The sequence below is a fragment of the Seriola aureovittata genome, chromosome 23 (assembly GCF_021018895.1).
Source record: "Seriola aureovittata isolate HTS-2021-v1 ecotype China chromosome 23, ASM2101889v1, whole genome shotgun sequence".
NCBI classification, from domain to species: domain Eukaryota; kingdom Metazoa; phylum Chordata; class Actinopteri; order Carangiformes; family Carangidae; genus Seriola; species Seriola aureovittata.
Genome location: NC_079386.1, coordinates 230933 through 252288, shown reverse-complemented (window position 1 = coordinate 252288; position 21356 = coordinate 230933). Strand labels below are relative to the sequence as shown.

Here is a 21356-nt window from a genome sequence, read left to right as displayed (position 1 = left end):
GACGGATCATGGATCATGGATCATGGATTGTGATTGCACCTAAAAAGATTGTCGTATGATCTTTTGGTCAATTGGCTATCCCCAGGCTTAATCAATAAGTGTTGTTGGCATCGTGTTATAGTCTGAGGAAGATTGTGCTGACTAAAATCTTCCCATTTTCCACCATCTTCATGTAACAAAAATTTTCTTTTGAAGTGTGAGATATGTCAGACATTAAATCTAAACAGCAGAGATACTGTTAACAGGCTGCTTTTTTATCACACATGACCTGTTGCCTGATACTTGGTACTGGTACTACCTGAATATTTGGCAACAACTAATTCCATAACATAAGGACTAGTTTATCATTTAGTCATGTATAAGTTATCACATGTTATGACAAGGTGTGAGTTCTGGTACAAGGGAAAATATAAAGTGTGTATTTCTTAATAACTTTGCTGTGGTTGCCATGGAAGGTGATGCATTAATCAAATGTGTGAAATCATATTCATCACATCCACATCAGGAAGAATCTGCCCACAATAAGGATAAAAAAACTGTGAATCTGAACAACATCAGCAAACTCAATCCTCCTGTAATTTGTCTGAGTCAGATCGGAGCAGTGTTGACTGTACCTGACTCCTGAGCAGGTGCTGAGAGCCACCCAGGACTCTGGATGTCCTCTCACATGGCCGTGGTAGAAGCAGTGGTCCTGGAAGAGAAAATAATCCACATCAATACTTGATATTTCATCTGGAGGAAAACCTGTGATAATGTTAATGCAGATGTGCCTCTGGTGCAGCTGACAATCAATCGATCTGCTGGATACACTCAGTGGTGGTAGTGTCCCTAAAGTAGGTCACATGCCCTGTTTCATGACTACAGCCCACTGTATCTGTAACGAGTGTAAGAGATCAATAAACTCATTACAGCACAGTGTTGTTTACATGAAGCCAATCGAACATCTTGACGAGTATTCAACATGAGTTTATCAGAGGAAGTTGCTCAGAGGACGTGATGGATATGTGGAATTAATGCTGGACTGAGTCACAGCTGGAATCCCATCAAATCACCATTTATTCTTTTGTGTTGTTGGGTATGATCACACACATATTTGTATCCAACCTTCTTTGGTTGTGAAACATTACTGTTGAGTTAGTGTAGTGCACTTTGATTAGTCTATTTAGTTTTTGGACACTTGAGTTAGCTTCTAGATTTGTAGCTCATGTAACTACTGTCACTGTTATAACAACAGTGATATTAGTTAAACAAACAAATATCAGGCAAACCAAGAGCATCTCACACTGTTGGCTGGTCTGCAAACAGCAGGGACAGCCATATAATCAAGAATACCTGTGACTGACTGACTGAGTGAACCTAAGTTACTGCCCTATGTGTAAATATAAACTCAACAATTTCTGTTGCCATTTCAGATTAAAAGCCCTCTGTCGTTTCAGTGAACAGAAACTCTTTATTTCTTAACAGGGCTTTTATTGTTGTGCTGCAGTAAGAGTATTGTCTAATCTCCAGTTGCTGGTGTTTCTGTTGTTCACACGCTATTCAGATCTGCTAGTTTCTTGAGCAGTTACTGATGACTTCTCTCCCTCCCTCTCTCCCGCTCTCTCTGCTCGGTGTGTGTCTTATGTCTAGTTATTCCTCTGCCTCCTTTAGTAATAATAATACATGTAATGAAAGTAGTTTGTTTGCTGTAATGGAGGTGAGGCTCAGTGTATTGGAAGTGCTCCTCCTCTTCCCTGCAGTTCCCGAGCAGCTGGGAAACCAGAGCAGCTTGAATTGAATTGAACTTGTACAAACATGGTGGCTGTATCAACTTTGAACACATAGTGGACGTGTAGATGGGATCTGGATGCTGGCTCTAACAAAATGCTCACTTCTCCTGCTGCTGTTGAAAGAGCTCATTTCATGCTCTGACAAGCTGACAGAGACTTTAAAATTTTCTGAAACTGACATGGAGGCAAAATGTAAGACTTGTCTTGACTAGTCATAAATCTTCTAGCTCATAACAAGAGGTGTAGCCCAAAGCCCCTTGTCGGCATCCATACACAGCCGGTCATGTACCAAGTTTATACCTGGTCTTGTTTACAACTATTGTTGGTGCTGTGGTTCACCAGTTAGATCCATCAAATCATCAAATCCAAATTTTCCTTCACAAGCACATTTCAGTCAGTCTATTGCACCTGTGCTTTTTACACTGGATTATTTTAAATCCTGCAGTTGTCCTGGGATTTTCCACTGCCCTCTATCAACAAGCAAAACCTGCAGTCAACCCAGGAATTATCACTGCCCTGCATGAAAAGAAACGAGCCGCCCCCATCCAGGAATTATCCACTGTTTAACTATCTAAAACTATCTATGACTATTAAGTTTATCCACTTGTCTTCATGGATGTATGTGAGAATACGTTATATTTATAACAACAATAGAGGACTACTGACATTGGAATTTCATAATTATTGCAAATGAGCAATATTTTTTTTTCGATATATGTAACGCTGGGACTTGAACGCAGGGACATGTGACGCAAGGACTTGTAATGCTGGGACACGTCACACATAACACAGACTGTGTGTCCTGGGCTTACAGCTGTTGAAAAGGGATTTATCACTAGAAGGCTTACATTTTGCCTCCATGTCAGTTTCTGAAAATTTTAAAGTCTCCGTCAGCTTGTCAGAGCATGAAATGAGCTCTTTCAACAGCAGCAGGAGACATGAGCACTTTGTTAGAGCCAGCATCCAGATCCCATCTATAGTTCGAATGTGTGTTCAAAGTTGATACATCCACCATGTTTGTACAAGTTAATTCAATTCTGGAGGTGAACACAATTCGTTTGACCATGTTGTGACAACGACATCTGCAGAGCAGTTTCAAAGATAAACTGGGCAATTTCAATATGTGTTTTCACTGAACTGGGGTTTTTATAGACTATCCAGGTTGAGGTGTTCTTGCACTAACCAGTTTATGCCTTTCTGACTTTGTGTCTGATTTCTGTCATTTCATCAGGTATTCCATATATATATACATATATAGAAACCAAGTGACTAAACCGAACAAAATTAATTAATTAAATTTATATATATATGTATATATATATATATATATATTTTTTTTTTTTTTGTCCGGTGTAGTCACTTGGTTTCTCAGTTCACTTCGTCAAAGCAAAGAGGTCTAGACGGCCCTCTCCCCAGCCACTTCCACCAGCTCCTCCGGGAGAATCCCGAGGCGTTCCAAGGCCAGCCGAGAGATATAATCCCTCCAGCGTGTTCTTGGTCGGCCCTGAGGCCTCCTCCCGGTGGGACATGCCCGAAACACCTCCCTGGGGAGGCGTCCAGGAGGCATCCTCACCAGATGCCCGAACCACCTCAACTGGCTCCTCTCGACATGGAGGAGCAGCGGCTCTACTCCGAGGCCCTCCCGGATGACCGAGCTCCTCACCCTTCTCAGTTCACTGTACTTTAATTGTCCCCTACCAGTTTAGCTTCATCCGTTCATCACTGCAAACTTTTTCACTGGTGCATGTTTATTAACAATTACCATTAATAGGATTAAGTAAAGCAGGGAGATATGGTGGCCCTGAGAGCTCAAAGTACTGCGACTAGAAAACACATGCAAACAGACAAAACACAAGTAACTCTGATGCTACAGACGTTCAAATTAGCTTTTCACAACTCAGTGTTGTTATTCGATATTAGAGCTTCTCTGGTCATAAGTTCAGATGTTTCTCTCGGTTTGATAGTAAGTGTGTCGTATCTTAGCACTGCACAATCTTTCTCAAGTGTCTACGCCTTCCTTTTCGTCTTAATATGGTCAGATTCATCCTCACTGATGTAAATCTGTGTTCCTTTAAGTTCCTGGGTTCTGAGATGGTATCACCTTGTAGCACAGGAGTTTTATATCAAGGATCTCGTCCAGTTGTTTCCATTTTTCCATTTCCAAGTATCATTTTGACTTGACTTTCCATGAGCAAAGTTTTTGTTTCTCTTATGCACTTTCAAATAACTTCAACACAGGATTCAAAATTCTTACTTTTCCATTCCAGCAGCTTCCTGTAAAAGTCCTCAAAACTTGAAGAGTAACCACTGAAACCAGCTTGTCCTTACATTTCTGTTCTTTGGCATGTTAAAACATTCAGTTTCCAGTGCAAAGGAGTCCAATGCCTAGGCCTCAACTCCAAAACATAATTATTCAAAACCTCTTTGTGAATTATATCCACAGCTCTTTACCTTATGAAAGACACATAACTGTTTGACCTGAATAACATGAGTATTTCATTAAAAAATAATTCTTATTTAAGTTTTTTTTTTTTTTAAATACATGAAAATGCACAAAAAAATGATTCACATATGAAAACAGATGTGATCCCTGGACCAGCAACAGGAAGTGAGGTGAGTTGTAGGTTTGTTGACTACTAGATTGATGTTGTGGTGTGTTGACGACTAGACTAAACACGGTGAATTCCAGATGCAGAGCGACTGCATATGATGTCAATGCTAAGACATGAGTGATGCAGATTGACTGTGGATGATCTGAGCATGAAGACCTGGAAGAGCCAGCTCTGCAAACCCACTGGAAATTCATCAGTGGCTCTGATGTCTCTGTGGTGTGTGATTTCTTTTGGATGAAAGCTGTTCTCAGAGTTGAAATCTGCCAAATTACTCTGAACCAAAAGGAATTCACCTTTGTAGAACATTGGTGCATGTCCTCCCATTGTCTGGAGGTCTCTGAATTCAACTTGCCAAATTTGAACTCTCGAGGACTCAGATTTGGACTGCATAGAAATGTGGCCAAATTCCAAATCAAACAGGTAATCATAAAGATTAGAAGGGAATTAGACTTCATGCCAAACCCAATATCTTTAACCTTTGTGGGATAAAAGCTCACTAAAGTTGGATACCTATGTTGGATACCTCTGAGTACCCGGACCAGTCCCAATAGCTCTAAACTGGGGAGAATCTGGATTAACTAAAGGAATTTGTTGGTTTCTTTGGTACAGAACAAGAAAACCAAAAGGTATCCAAAGACAACATCATTTTGCCACTTAAATTCAATTGACCAAAACCTGGAATTATCACTTTGCAAATGAAGTGTTTCTATAATAAGATACAGAACAGCCACTTCGGTTTGCGGTTTTGTATTCTGATGAAAGGAAGAGAAATATGTTCTGCTACAACCTAAACCACAGAGCAAACCCTCACTTTATTCTATATATGAACAGGACAAGGATCATATAGAATAATGGTGATGGTCACAGATGGCAACAGTTAAGAAAGCTTGAAGTGCAAATTTTAAGTTCTATCCTTTATCTCTACGTTGTAACTAACCTGGTTCAGACTAAGCTAAGGTGTAACAGCCTGTAGAGATATAGCAAGGACATTAAAAGCTGATGTCATGGCCTCTACCTCTGCTTAGCATGCAGAGTCTCTCTCTCTCTCATCCTGTGTGTGTGTGTGAGTGGAGACAGGCGATCTGACCACCAAATGAACCCAGCAGACACAGAAGGGCTATAAATTGCCCTGGGTCATCAAGGTGCCGTAATTGGACAATATGACAAAGTCCTTAAGGATATTATGGGCTACCTTAAGGACCTCTCAGCTAGCATAAATGATATCAGAGACCAGTTACCTACTCAGGCCCGGCTACTCCTCCGACTAATGCTCCGCATAACTTCCGTGAGCCTTTTGTCCCCACACCTGAATACTACGATTGCGATCTGGGTTCCTGCAGTGCTTTTCTTGTCCAGTATTCCCTAGTTTTTGAGCAATAGCCCCAATCATATGCCTCAGAACCTTCCTGAATCTGTTACCTGATCGGCTCACTGAAAGGTGCAGCTCTCACCTGGGCCTCTGCTGTATGGGAGAAACAAACAAATAGAAATCAAGACTGAGCTCCTCGAGTCTCCCCTGGAGGCCAAAGCCTCAATGGTATGCTGTTAGCTCAGGTGGATCGGAAAACTGTCCCTATGACCCTCCTGCTGTCGGAAATCATCATGAGGTAATCAGTTTTCATATTATTGACTCTCCTACCAGAACCTCCTGATCTTCTGTACCAGAAGTTTATCATGACCTGGCTCCTGTCTTTAGTAAGCATCACGCCTTGTCTTTCTCACCTCACTGTCCATATGACTATTCTATTGAACTCAAGCCTGGTGCACCCCTTTCAAGCAGTGGACTCTATAACCTTTCCCAACCTGAGCATGAGGCTATGGCTGTCATCTTCACCAGTGGGTGCAGGTTTTTTCTTTCTGATCAAAAGGATGACACTCTGAGACCTCCACTGCCTGAACATTACCATCAAGAACAAGTACCCATTGCCATTAATTAGCTCTGCTTTTGCCCCTCTCCATGCAGAGCACTTTGAGTACTTAGTAATGCCATTTAGGTTGACTACCTCTGTTTGTTGCAGTTTTCCAGGCTCTGATCAACGATGTCTTATGTGGCATGATCACCTTGTATATGAAAGCCCAGAAATGTGAATGTCATGTATCCACAGTGTGTTCCTTGGATATGTGATTGCAAAGGGGCAAGATGGATCCCGCCAGAGTCACTGCCGTGTCCGAGTGGTCAGCTCCCACCAATCTCAAGTAGCTGCAGTGCTTCCTTGGATTTTCAAATTTCTATAGGAGGTTCATCCGCAATTATAGCCGCCTTGCTGCCCCACTCTGTGCCCTAACTTCCACCTGCAGACCATTCCATTGGACACCTAAGGCTAAGTCAGCCTTTGAGGAGCTGAAATGTTGTGTTGTCTCTGCCCCAAGTCCTCATTCAACCAGACCAGCCCTTAAGTTCATTGTGAAGGAGGATGTCTTGGACAGTCTCTCAAAGATCCCCATCCAACAATAAACTCCACCCCTGTGCATTGTTCTCCCATAGACTCTCCTAAGCTGAAAGAAACTACGATTTTGGTAATAGAGAACTTCTTGCAGTGAAACTGGCTCTTGAGGAATGGCGCCACTGGTTAGAGGGCACGGACCAACCCTTCATTGTTTGGACAGATCATACAAACCTTTCATACATTCAGTTAGCCAAAAGGATAAACTCACGCCAGGCAAGGTGGGCTCTGTTTTTTGGAAGGTTTAACTTCACTCTGACTTATCGTCAGGTTCCCAAAACATTAAGCCAGACACCCTCTCACGCCAGTTCACTGCCAAGGAAACTGGTTGTGATCCAGACCCCATCCTCCCGCCCACCTGCGTCATCGCCCCTGTCACTTGGGAAATTGAGTCCATGGTTAAGCAAGCCCAGAGTCAGCAGCCAGACCCAGGTAACAGTCCCCCTTACCGCCTGTTTGTCCCTGACTCTGTTCGCTCCCAGGTTCTTCAGTGGGTTCATTCCACATGTCTCACCTGCCATTCTGGTATAAACCGCACACTCACCTTCCTCCAACAATGATTCTGGTGGCCTACCATGGATGCTGACACCCAGTCATTAATTTCTGCCTGCTCTGTGTGTGTGCTCAGAACAATACATCGACGAAACCCAGATCTGGTCTTCTCTGCCCACTGCTTGTCCCCAGCCATCCTTGTTCCCATATCCTTGGACTTTGTAACTGGTCTCCCACCATCTGAAGGTAAAACTGTCATTATAACCATCATTTCTTGCTCTGCCTAAACTTCCTTCCACTAGAGAGACTGCGGACCTCTTTGTTGGAACATGTCTTTCACCTGCATGGCATATCATCTAACATTGTGTCTACCTGGGGTAGTTCACCTCCTAAGTTTGGAAGGCTTTTTGCACCGCTCTGGGAGCTACCATCAGCCTCTCTATTTGGGTTACCATCCCCAAACCAATGGCCAAACTGAACGAGCCAATCAGGAAAGGAGGCTCCCATCTGCCATGGGTGGAATATGTACACAACTCCCTGCCCAATGCCTCATCAGGTATGTCCCCCTTCCTCTGTTACCTCGGTTACTAACCTCCCTTATTCCCTGTGCAGGAGGATGACATTGTTGTCCCGTCAGTTCAGACCCGTATGTGCCACTGTCGTAGGACATGGAAACGTGCTCGTTCTGCCCTGCTCCATGCTGCCTCTAGAACTCGGGCCAAGCCAACCGCCACCGCTTGCCAGCACTGGCCACAAGTTATGGCTGCTTTCCAAAGATCTGCCTCTCAAGGTTGAGTCCTAGAAACTTTGAAATTGAGTGTCATCAATCCCTGTGCTGTCCATCTGAAACTACCAGCTTCTCTTTGTATTCATTCCATCTTTCATGTTTCACAAGTGAAACCTGTTTCCACTAGTCCTCTTTCCCCACCCGCACCTGGCCCCCCTCCACCCAGGATGATCAAAAACTACCATGCCTTCACGGTTTGGTGCCTGCTGGACATGCGCTGCCTTGGCCATTGCCTCCAGTATCTGGTGGATTGGGAGGGGTATGGCCCTGAGGACCATAGTTGGGTTCCATGCAGCCGGATCCTGGACTCCTCCTTTGTCCAGGATTCCACCGTGAGCATCTGGACCGCTCCAGGGGTGTGACAGGTGACACACATAGGAGGGGGGGGCCTCCAACTCTGCTTAGCATGCAGAGTCTCTCTCTCTCTTCCTGTGTGTGTGCGGTGTGTGTGTGCGCGGTGTGTGTGTGTGATCACCTGAGTGGAAACAGGCATGCTGGGGGCAGAGCAGAGCTTCACCAGCTGCAGGCAATTGCTAATCAACTCCTCTACAAAGACTCAGCTCTGCCACATGCACCCTGCCAGATTGTAGTGCCTGTTTCAGTCAGTCTACGTTCCAGCCTTCACTTTTTGCAAATTTGCTCTTCACCTGCTACATTGAACTAACCCTGCTTTTTTTCTGTCTGAAGTTCCGTCTGCTCCTCTCCGGCTCTGACCTCCAGCCTTGGATCTCCCTGCTCTCCCACTCTCTGGACCAGTCTGCCTCCCTTCACTCAGCCAAACCCCAGCCCCAGCCAAACAGCCTGCCCAGCCCAGCTAGCCACAGCCCAGACCCATCCATCCAGATTCCCAAATAAATACTCTTCAGTTCAAAACCTTCTAGTCTCCTGCCTCTGTGTCTTGCATTTGGGTTCACTAGTTCAGCCTTAACAGCTGAACTATTAAAAGTGTGTATTGCCAGGGTAAACATTTTATCCTTTGGTTTGTCCTCCAACTCACAAGAAAGACTGTCTACTCATACAGACATAGAACATGAAACTTGAAAGCTACATATGCTACATTTCACATAATGGCTAGTGTTAGCATTGGCAAGCCTGTGTTTTGGGTGCGCCTGCAGTCTTTGCATACCTAAAAAACACTTTTCTGTGCAGCTGTGGGATCAGAATGAAATAGAAAAAAAATGTTTTCCCATAAACGCTCCTGCAGCAGATGTTAAAGTCTTCCCCTACAAGTCTCTTGTTCAGCTTCTTGTAAATCCAGATGTTTTGATCATCATGCTCCCCAGCTGCGCAGCTGTTCCCTGTCAGTCTGAACTCTGAACATCAGAACTCCTCTGCCAAACAGAAACATCACAATGGTCAAGTTAAACATGTTTCAATATAGGTTTGTCTTCAATCTGGGTATGTGTCATGTTTGTAGAGACTGACAGGAAACTGAGAACATTGTATTGCAGTTACACAGCTGGAGTTACACAGCTGACCTGCCTTTAATTCTTTTACTCAACTTTTTTAATGAGGGAGTTATTGTTGCCACAACATCTGCAGGAGTGTAGTCGGTTCAAATCTTACATTTGTACAGACTGCAGGAGATGAAGTTACAGCATCAGTTTTTGTTTCAGCACAAAGTGAATTCATGTCTCAGTCTCTGTCATTCTCTCTATTTTGTCTTTTCATTCATCCTGTCAGATGAACAGCTCTAAACTTTTACAAAAGCAGCTGACTTTTATGTGTATATATGGCTTCTTGTGGGCATTACTGGCAAGCAGTGTTCAGAAAAATGCTCCCTGTCAATGTTTTACAATGATATGATACAATACTGATTAATTCATGGATTATTATAACTGGTGCATTTAACTATATATTTATATATTTAAGGTAAACACAAGAAACTTGTGCTACAGAAAATGGACCAGACTCAGTGAATAGCTCCCTAAGCTTAACATCCTAAGTCCTATGATAACTATTAATTTAGCTATACAGACTAATGAGCAGTGATAACTAACATGTCTTTGGGGTCATCAGGTGGGAACCTCCTTTCACCAGTGTTTCGTCTAGTTGGTCCCACGACACCTCGAGGAGGCTAGACAGTGATCACTGGCGTCCCAGAGTCACTCTCCTAATGCCAGCCATCGCTCCTCACACCACAACTATTTTCTCCTTTATCTTGCCTATGCTACCACAAACAACACTATCATCAACTAGGGCAAAACACACTAGCAGATTTCAGCAAACAAAAACTCCCCTAAACAGTTCTGTTCTGTAGTGAAGGACTAGATTTTTTCTTCTTTCCCAGAAAGTGGCGGTCATTTTGAATGAGGGAGGTAGAGTCAGGGAGAGATGCTTTGTTGGGCTAAACTCTCCCCCGCCGGATTAGGCTGTGCTCTACCTCCCCCTACTCCCCCACTCTCCAAGACAATACAACTCACCATACAACTCGCCTAAAACAAACAAACTCACCTAAACAGTCAAAGACACGCTACAAACCAATTCAAAACAATACAAACAAACAATACAGGCCAACTCACCTGGACTAACCGCATGGTCTCAAAGAGGCTTAGTGCCTCATCTGACATGTCCTTTACTATTTTCCTCACACTCTGTCCACTTCCTCCTAACTCCCTCACCAAAGAGACAACAGACCTTGCTACAAATCCTCTACATCCTACTTCCACTGGACAAATCCTAACTTTCCATCCTCGCTGCTCTGCTTCTGCCCCTAACTCTACATACCTAAGCTTTTTCTTTTCATATGCTTCTACAACTGAAGCCTCCCACAGAACAGTCAGCTCTATGAAATATACTCTCATTCTACTCCTAGACCACAAGACTATGTCAGGCCTTAGCTTTGTACTGGCTATTTCCTGGGGAACAACAAGCTTTCCTCCTAAATCTACCTGCATTTCCCAATCCCAAGCATCCTCTAAGCTGCCTTGCCTCCTTGCTGTCTTACTAACCTTCTCTCCCTCTTGAACAAACTTGATTGCAACTCTCTTTATTTTAGACCCTCCTAAATTTGCCTGCCTCCATAAATCTTCAATTCCTGCAGCTAAGCTTTTTAAAACCTGGTTATGTCGCCACGTATACCGGCCTTGCGACAGACTAACCTTACAGCCTGACAAAATGTGCTTTAAAGTTGCAGTACCTGAACACAATGAACATAGCGGGTCTCCGTTTACCCTGAGTTTTAGGTTCTGGGGAGTTGGCAATACATCATATGTTGCCCCTATCAAGAATCTAATACTACTTTCCTCCATACTCCACAGCTCTTTCCAGCTAAGCTTTTTCTTGTCTACACCTTCCCAATTCAAGCCCTGTCCCTGCTTAGCCTGGGCCACTGCCTTTGCACCCCTTAATATTTCCTCCTGTCTACGAACCTGCTCCACAACTAGCTTTCTCTTCTCTTTGGGACCTGCTCTACTCCACACCGGTTTGCCTGGGCCAAGCCCCAAGCCTCCCCAGCCTATTTGGACATTACCCACAATCTCTGTATGCCTGAGCGTTACTTCCGCCTCCTGCACCTCCATGCTTGGATTCCATTTTCTCCCTTTGATTGGGTTTGGAACCACCTTAATAACTACCACATCTTTACTCCCAGATAACAGGAGCTCTGTCCTAACCTTAGTACATTTAAACTCCTCCACTAGACTAGTTACTGGGACCTGAAGTATGCCTTTCCCATACAGTGCCACCGTACTTAAACATCTAGAAACACCTAGCCACTTCCTAATGTAAAAGCTAACTAATCTTTCCATTTTTTTGCAGTAGATAATGGAATCTCATATACAGACAGTGGCCACATGAACCTGGGAAATAACCCGAACTGCAGACACCACAACTTCAACTTTCCTGGAAGCCCTGATTTATCTATTCTATCCAGTCCCTCAGCAACATCTTTCCGAAACTGCACTACCTGTTCTCCGTCATTCAAGTCTGCCTTGTACCACCTACCTAGACTATTCACTGATTTTTCCCTAATTATTGGAATTTCCTCTTCGTCTATTACAAACTTCCTATCACTTAACTTCCCTCTACTTATTGAGATACTTCTAGACTTACTAGGCTTGATTTTCATACTAGCCTACTTTTTCAAGTTTTTATTAAGTCTCTCAAGTACTCTTTTCATACCTGGCACTACATGTTTTTTTTTGTTTTGTTTTTGTTGAGTCTGACCCTGCTTTGCTTACTGTACATTGTAGCTTGGCATGTGACAAATAAAACATTGAACTGTTGATCAGTTATCACTCAGTCACTTATATAAGAACCATAAAATACAATAATATAATCTTTCTTTTTTTTAAACAACTGAAACATAAACAATACAATGTGATAATATCGTATATCGCAACATTTGGGCTAGACTGTATTGTGATATTAAACTATTAGATATTACCCATGCCTAGCAGTTATTGCATTATAAAATGCAGAATGTAACTGCACACCAGCTGCTAGCAAAAACAATAAGGCCAGCAAAGCTTAATTATATATATATATATTAAAAATAATAAGCTTAATTTTCAACTTTTGTTTGAAAAGCTAATAATCACTTAACAAAGCATGAGTGTACATAAATGGATACACAGAAGTGCAGCCAAAAGTCTACTGAAGACAAATGGATGATTTGTTGCATTGATGTAGCATTTAACGGCATTAGTTCATCAAGTGTGTCAAACCACCTCTGATCATGAAAAGCTCTCAAGATGTGAAATGTCTGCAAGATCCAGATAAACAATGTTTTTAAAGATTGAAATCAAGTAAGTTCAGTGGATGACGCATGAAGAGGATTGTGGCTTCGCTAAATACTGTTGATGAAGAACCAAAGAGGCAATAATCAAGAATTTTTCTTAATCTCTATATTTGTAAAAACAATAAAAGAAAGAAAAAGATAAACAAATACCAAGAGAAGCAAAATGACCTCAGAGATATTTTACAGTAGGAATTTGTGAGTTATGACCAAAAACATGTTTTGTCACAATGACCTTAATCTTTGACCACCAAATTCTAATCATTGAGTCCAAGAGACAGACAACCATGTTGCTGACGCACAGGCATAATTAAGACATTTAGACTGTGACATTATGATGTCACAGTGAGGTTGACCTTTGACCTTTTGGATATAAAATGTTTACACTTTATAATTTCATCCTCTTACACATTTGAGTTAAATTTGAGTCATAATTATCATATGAATTCTTGAGTTATGGCCAAAAATGAGTTTTGTGAGGTCAAAGTGATCTTGACCTTTGACCTCCAAATTCTAATTAGGTCATCCTTGAGTTCATGTGAATGTTTGTTTGTGCCAGCTGTAATGCATTTCCCTCTGTGTGCTACTGACAAATTGCATTCACGAGAATGGGATGGACAAATTTATAAATGCCTCATAAAAATTAAAACACTGTTATGCTTTGAGAGTTGACAGTTACAGTAAACAACAACACCCTTTTGAAAAATCAATATGTTAAATGATTCAAACTATATCATTTTCCAGTAGTTATATTCTTTTCTTTTTGACCTGTAGGTTATTTGATCTTGGTGGTTACACCCATAATTCTGCGAGTGCTGACAACTGTTGACAACTGTTTTAGATAGTTTCTGTTCCTTTTGGGTCAACACCCGGTGTACTCTGAAGAGCCCTTAACACCAGTCAATCATGGTTTTAATACCACAGTCTATGTGAGTATAGTTGCTGACTGTTTGCATCCCTTTATTGCAGCCTTTTTAAAAGAATGGTCTGTGAACCGCCAGTGGTCCTCAAGTAAAAATATCATGTTTTAAATGTAGCATTTCTCAAACTCTTTGCCAGTGACAACAAAGCCTGTTAGTGAGTATTGTATATTTGTTTCAATTATAAAATCATCTCATATGTAAATTCCAACATTATTATTTGAATTGGTTGTTTTATAGTGTTGTTGGATGTCATTGTATCCAATTGTTTTGCGACACTGTCTACTCAGGTAGCTACGACATTTTATAGTTTATGTTTTATGTGTGATTTGCGTGATTTGAAAGGAAATATGGATGAAGCTAACAGTTAGCTGCCTTGGGACTGAGCTAGATTTCACCAATTATTAGCCTGTTAACGATCAAACACTGACAACGGACAAGATCATGGACCAGAGGATTAAGACCAGGTCAGTTAATACAAAGTAAAATGAAAGCTCAGACACAACACACAACAACAAGCAAGTGTTGAGTTTTACTACTTATGTAGTAACGTGTGTGATCATTTTGATAATACATAAATAGTATCTACCACCTACTACCACGGCAAGCTGCAATGTGCAGTGCAGGGGTTGCTGATGATTAAAACTCTGTCACAGATATTGGTGACCCAATAGCTGTTCGGACGCATACTACTTTTTTGCAAATGCTCTGAATAGCAAGATCTCGATTCCTGGCAGGCTGGACTCTTAGCTGCATGTCATTCCTCTGCCAAAGAGTGGAGGCTCGGTTTGGAAATGAGCCACACACCATTAATGTGGAGCTGCAGCAAAACTGTCAGAGGTTTAACTTATAATCACTTGGGAAACATGATTGAGACAAACAGCGGCTGAAACGGCCACGCTGACTGTGGACACGCCAGCCACACCAAACCACAGACCATGCCCCCGCCGCCGCGGATACCAGGCTCCAGTATGAGGTAGGATGATGCACATCTGAGAAGGTGAGCACTCACCTAGATATAACTTTGCGCAGCACCGCCCCATAATCAAGATGGAATTGAATGATTGCAAAAGAGTAGTATGCATCCTAACCAATCAGCTATTGGGTCACCAATATCTGTGGCGCTTGGTGGGCAGGATGAAAAGAAGGGGACGTATTCCACCACACCATGAACAGTTTTAATGCTCATATTATTGGAATGAGGATGAGATGAAACATTTTGCCACATCTACCCTCTTCTTTTGCATCATCGGCCCGACGATAAACTTGATAGGACGGCATGGGGGACTAGCACCAAGGTCTGTAGAAGGCAGACTGGACATTAGACGCCACCAAAGGGGGTTCAGCAACCTCACTGTCCAGATGACCAACTGACCGTGGATGATGATGAACGTTAGAGTGTTGACCAGCCGTGGATTGGTCAGTCCGACGCACAGCTGTCCGATTAGTTGGACCTGCTGGGAGCAGGGAAGGAACCAATGAGCGAGAACTTCCCTGTACCAGTGGTGTATCAAGAACGGGCATGTGTGGGCCAGCTACAACCACGGCAGGTGGCAAAAAGGGTTTCAGGGACCAACAGCCTCAGGAACTGATGGTGGTGACGGACCCCTAGGAGGAGGAGCGGCGGGCTTGGGCCCCATTTGGGCCTTCAACATGTTGCAATGCACACATCCTGATAATGCACCAGGAGGGTCTCTCACCACCAGGATCCCACAGCCAGGAAACACCTTGCCGCACAGTGCTACATCAAGCTCAAGATAACCAATGTATGGTATTGCAAGACCGTTGCCTGCCCAAAGCTGCAGCATGACTGGATGCGATCGTGTCCCCAAGGCACAAAATGCTCTAAAAAGAAGCTCTCTGTGACTGTGTACACCATGGATCCAGTGTCCACCAAGCATGGGACTAGGGTTGTAACGATAGCAAAATTATGAATTCAACATGATACCTGTCTAAATATTTTGATAATGATACTGAAACGATACCCCAGCAATTACCTAAAACATCAAGGAAAAGTAATGTAATAGATGACTGAACTTAAAACTGTTAAAACTTTTATTTTTAATAAAGAAAAAAGCCGAAAACATTTTGACAATATCAATACAAGGCAGTGGAGGATGTGAAAAGAAGCTATAAATCAAATAGGATTGAATTATTGAACTATAGTGTGTTCATACATTTTAACATCCAACCAAGAGTCTCAAAGAAAAAATCACATGCCACCACACAGGCCTATGCTGAGCAACTGTCAGTCTATGATACAGCCTACAGATTTATCAATATCAGTGATTGCTGTCTGCTGAGGTGGAGCGGGAACATGAACTGTTTAAACTTATAAAAAATCAAAATAAATAAATTCAAATATATTTCATCACAGCTGCTGAGCTGTATAGCTATGTTTAAAAAGTAAAAATTGGTACACAATAAAAAATGTTGTCACAGAACGTGGACATGTAAAAACCAGAACATGTTTTTTTCTCTATTATTTTTTCTCTGACTTATTTTCTGGACAATTTAGAATTCAAGATTCTTAGCCAGGAAAACAAGTATGTCAATGTGCTCCCCAGTCAGCCTAATGCGTCTAGGACTGCAGATAATGCCTCATGAGCTGAACACTCATTCCAGGGGAAGACGGTGTGGGGTCCTTCTCTCCACTTAATGCATTTGTGAAGCTGCTTAGTGGGCCAAGGACATCTCTAACAGTTTCTAGTGTAGTCTTTAGGCATCAGGTGCCACTTCTTCCAATTTTCAGCCAAAACAGCACAGACGGCTTGTTCCTGTATACAGAATCTGTCCACCATCTCAAAGGTGGAGTTCCAGCATGTAGGCTCAACGCGAATGAGCTTTTGCTCAGGTAACTTCAAAGTCTTCTGTTTCTCCTTCAAGCTCCTCATCATTTTGTTTGACCTGGAAAAGGCAGACAAAGTTGTCCGGAGCCTGGACAAGTATGTTGAGACACGGTCCAGCCCTATAGCCTTGCCTACAGCCAGATGAAGGTTAAGGCCAAAACATGGTATCCAAGTGTAGCTCTCAAATGCCTTTTTGTTGTTAGAGGCATTGTCAGTGGTTATCCCCAATTAGTAGATTTATAGCAATAATAATTGGATTATTGCAAATAATTAGATCAAGGTCATAGTCTTATTGAAGCTTTTGAAGGTTTGCAGCAATCTGATGCCCCCTATACTTTAGTTTATGTGATTTCTTTAATAATTAACCTTATATTTTCACCCACATATCACTTAATAAACAGTGTTTAATAAGACTCAGTACACGTCCTTGGTGGAGGTCTGCGCTCTGCTGAGCGTTTTCTACTAAGAGAAATAATTGACAAAAATGTACATGCCATGATTACCATTAGCAGTACTTATTGAGTATAAGTTGATCATTTACTTTTGATCTGCATAGTTGTGAACGCCTGTTTTTTAGCAGCTTGCAAGTTATGGTAAAGTTAACATTACCAGTGTGAAGCTTGCATTTGCATATAGGGCACACATAGGTAAGTTAGATAAATGGATAAAGCCAAATTAAACAGTTAACATTGCCCTTAATTGCCTCGTCAAACTCAATTTGTGAAAAAAAATTAGCTTGTCACTAAATAAATAGCACTCATTTGACTTATATTCGAGGGCATAGGCATGATGTAATATGTTATCTATCAATTTCGCTAACCTGTCGTTCTTTAAATTCTTTGAACAAGTGGGCATGTTTTGTCGGTGAGATGCTTTGCCAAGTTGGATGTGTTGCCTCCCTTGGCCTGTGTTGGTTTATAACATCTTTTACAGACGGGCTTTGTGGTGTCTGTCGGCTTGCCCTGATTGTCAGCTATGTAAACGAAATAACGCCATATTTTGCTTTGTGTGTCTTCTTTGTCGACAAGCTGTGGACGTGTACTTTCACTCTTGTTTGCAGCCATTTCTCTTGTCTTGTCTTCGTAAGATGTGCATATGAGAGAAAACAAGAACGGTTGGCACGCCCACTCTACCGGCAGGAGCAGAAGCAGAGCGCTTCAGACACGCACTGACGCACATTGATGCAACTCATTTAAATACACCTTTTATGAAAACACTGTTATCCTCAAAGTATCGGTACTACTAAAAAAGGGATACCCTACCGTTTTTAACTGCGGAGTATCAAGATACTTTTTTGGTATCGGTATATCGGGCAACACTACATGGGACCTGGACACCACCCATTGAGAGATCAATGTGCAGGCAAGATGACATCAATTTGGCCATAGTCCTGTCCTGTGAGCCCGTTGACTCACCATCTGAGCTGTGGCTCAGCAGCTGAGAGGGATTCAGTTTTCCGGCTGGCAATAAGAGTGAGAAATTCTAACCCCATTAGAGGCTGGACCAAGGGCAGAACTAGCACAAGCATGGAGGGAGCCCGTTCACCATCACACTCCCTGGCGAAGTGACCTGGCTGCTGGCACCTTCGGCAAATCACAGGCCTGTTGCGAATAGGGCCAAAGCTGCAAGGAGGAGGTCTGTAAAGAAACCACCATCTGCATGAGTTGGTTGAGTTATTCCTGCTGACGTTGCAAGAGTTCCCTTTAACTCACTCAAGTCAGATCCCTGTAAGGTGGCAAGCGGGGCGGGGCGGGGACTGCTCTGCACCCCGTACTGTAGACCATACATGGCTGGAAGGGAATGGCTACGCTCCCTAGCACCCCCTGGAAGTCCCTCTCTTTCCCACCGAATAGCGTCTGGGCACACCTCCAACAAGGTAGCGGTGGGCTGATGACAGACCAACTGCTTTAATTCCCTGTGAAGGGCACTTTCAAGGACATGCTCCACAAATGGGTCTCAAAGTAGAACACCTGCATTAAGTAGACCATTAGGGGCACGCTGCTTTACCTGTTCCATGAGGGCCAGCAGGGCCAAGGAAAACTCCTGCAGCGTCTCCCCTTCCTGTTGCTTCCTGGAGAAAAAGGTTTGCTGCAGTGTTACATATGACTGAGTACACCCATACAACTCGTTCAAGATAGCAAGAATCTGGGCAGGGTCTCCTCGCTCCGCACTGGTACGATACTTGATCTCCTCCCTTGCCTCGCCCTCTAGATGATCAACCATAAAGAGGGCCTGAACAATAGCAGACAAGTGGCGGGCACGCATACAAGCCTGTACCTCTTCTGTCCACTCTGCTATACTTACGCCTGTCCTACCATTAAACATGGGACACCTATGGTCTCGGGGCACAGCCACCAGGCGCTGTGTGACCATACATGGCTGGAAGGGAATGGCTACGCTCTCTAGCACCCCCTGGAAGTCCCTCTCTTTCCCACCGAATAGCGTCTGGGCACACCTCCAACAAGGTAGCGGTGGGCTGATGACAGACCAACTGCTTTAATTCCCTGTGAAGGGCACTTTCAAGGACATGCTCCACAAATGGGTCTCAAAGTAGAACACCTGCATTAAGTAGACCATTAGGGGCACGCTGCTTTACCTGTTCCATGAGGGCCAGCAGGGCCAAGGAAAACTCCTGCAGCGTCTCCCCTTCCTGTTGCTTCCTGGAGAAAAAGGTTTGCTGCAGTGTTACATATGACTGAGTACACCCATACAACTCGTTCAAGATAGCAAGAATCTGGGCAGGGTCTCCTCGCTCCGCACTGGTACGATACTTGATCTCCTCCCTTGCCTCGCCCTCTAGATGATCAACCATAAAGAGGGCCTGAACAATAGCAGACAAGTGGCGGGCACGCATACAAGCCTGTACCTCTTCTGTCCACTCTGCTATACTTACGCCTGTCCTACCATTAAATATGGGACACCTATGGTCTCGGGGCACAGCCACCAGGCGCTGTGTGACCATACATGGCTGGAAGGGAATGGCTACGCTCTCTAGCACCCCCTGGAAGTCCCTCTCTTTCCCACCGAATAGCGTCTGGGCACACCTCCAACAAGGTAGCGGTGGGCTGATGACAGACCAACTGCTTTAATTCCCTGTGAAGGGCACTTTCAAGGACATGCTCCACAAATGGGTCTCAAAGTAGAACACCTGCATTAAGTAGACCATTAGGGGCACGCTGCTTTACCTGTTCCATGAGGGCCAGCAGGGCCAAGGAAAACTCCTGCAGCGTCTCCCCTTCCTGTTGCTTCCTGGAGAAAAAGGTTTGCTGCAGTGTTACATATGACTGAGTACACCCATACAACTCGTTCAAGATAGCAAGAATCTGGGCAGGGTCTCCTCGCTCCGCACTGGTACGATACTTGATCTCCTCCCTTGCCTCGCCCTCTAGATGATCAACCATAAAGAGGGCCTGAACAATAGCAGACAAGTGGCGGGCACGCATACAAGCCTGTACCTCTTCTGTCCACTCTGCTATACTTACGCCTGTCCTACCATTAAATATGGGACACCTATGGTCTCGGGGCACAGCCACCAGGCGCTGTGTGACAGTCTCGCTGGCACCTGCAGGTGGGGCTGTATCTGGGGCAAGAGAAGCTGGAGTAGCTACATTTGGACCTGCCTGTGAAGTGTCCCTCATTATCTGTGGCATGGCAATAGAAGCTGCACCAGAACTTACCACAAAAATTTGGAGACTGGACGTGGTGGATTGGTTTGGTCCCTGGAATAATCACTGCTGTTCTGTCTCTAGAACCTCTCATAAACCAAAACAAAACAAAGCTCTTGACTGCCTATTATGAAAAGGTGCAGTAAGAGCACAAAAGAGGGAACAAAAAAACAAAACACAAAAATGGAATACACGTCTGACTTCAAAGCGAATCCTGCCAATGACGCTAAGAATTAGGCAAGGCAGGGAGGGTTTAATTTAGTTTAATTAATTTTAGTTGAATTTTACAAGAATCCAACAATGCCACCTAGGGGAATTTCACCCCCAGGAAATTTGTAGTGGGTAAAACCACTTGGCTATCACACAGGAAAAGGTCACATAGGTTGGAAAAAAACACTCGAGCAGAGACAAAACAGTGCAGAGAAAAAACAGCAGTAATTGCCAGAGAGCTGAGGCTTGGTTTGGAAATGAGCCACCCGCTGTGACTTGCAGCTTGGCCAGACAGTAGAGGCGCAGTTTCCCAGTCAACAGGAGTGAGAGCTGTAAAAGATGCAGCTCAATAACTCAGCAAAGCAACGCAGTGAGGCACATGGGCTCGTTACGCACAGGCTCCAGGGCGCACAATCCCACTCCAACTCTCCCAAAAGACAGGCCAGCTCTGCGACAAAGCAAGAGTGCACACAGATAACCCTAACACCGATAACACACCATAAATGTGGAGCTACAGCAAAACTGTCAGAGAGGTTTACCTTACAATCGCTGGGGAAACACGATCCGAGAAAACAGTGGCTAAAACAACCACGCTCGCCCAGCAGCACTTGGTGGGCAGAAAGAAAGGAGGGGATGTATTCCACCACACCATTAACAGTTTTAATGCTTATATTATTGGAAGGAGGATGAGATGAGACATTTTGCCATTTATATTTGTAGTAAATATGATACAGCCCTAGGGTCTAGTTTAGGATTTGAATTTGGAGCTGAGGTAAAGATTAGAATTAGGTTTAGGTTAAATTATATTTCAGGCTGACAGAATAAAGACATTGGTTTAGAGTTAAGAGATCAATGAATACCCTCATAAGA

At 43.5% G+C, this 21356-nt stretch overlaps 1 protein-coding gene across 3 annotated transcripts in view; it reads right to left on the bottom strand.

Moving 5' to 3' along the window:
• Positions 1-21356, bottom strand: part of adam19a (ADAM metallopeptidase domain 19a) — a 243658-nt gene that overhangs the window by 76792 nt on the left and 145510 nt on the right. For all 3 annotated transcript variants that reach the window (XR_008826671.1, XM_056369935.1, XM_056369934.1), the window contains exon 5: positions 615-691. Coding sequence is in view for 2 of the 3 variants with exons in the window: in XM_056369935.1 (XP_056225910.1) it covers positions 615-691 (77 nt within the window). In the remaining variant the exon portion in view is untranslated. The remainder of the gene's footprint in view (positions 1-614; positions 692-21356) is intronic.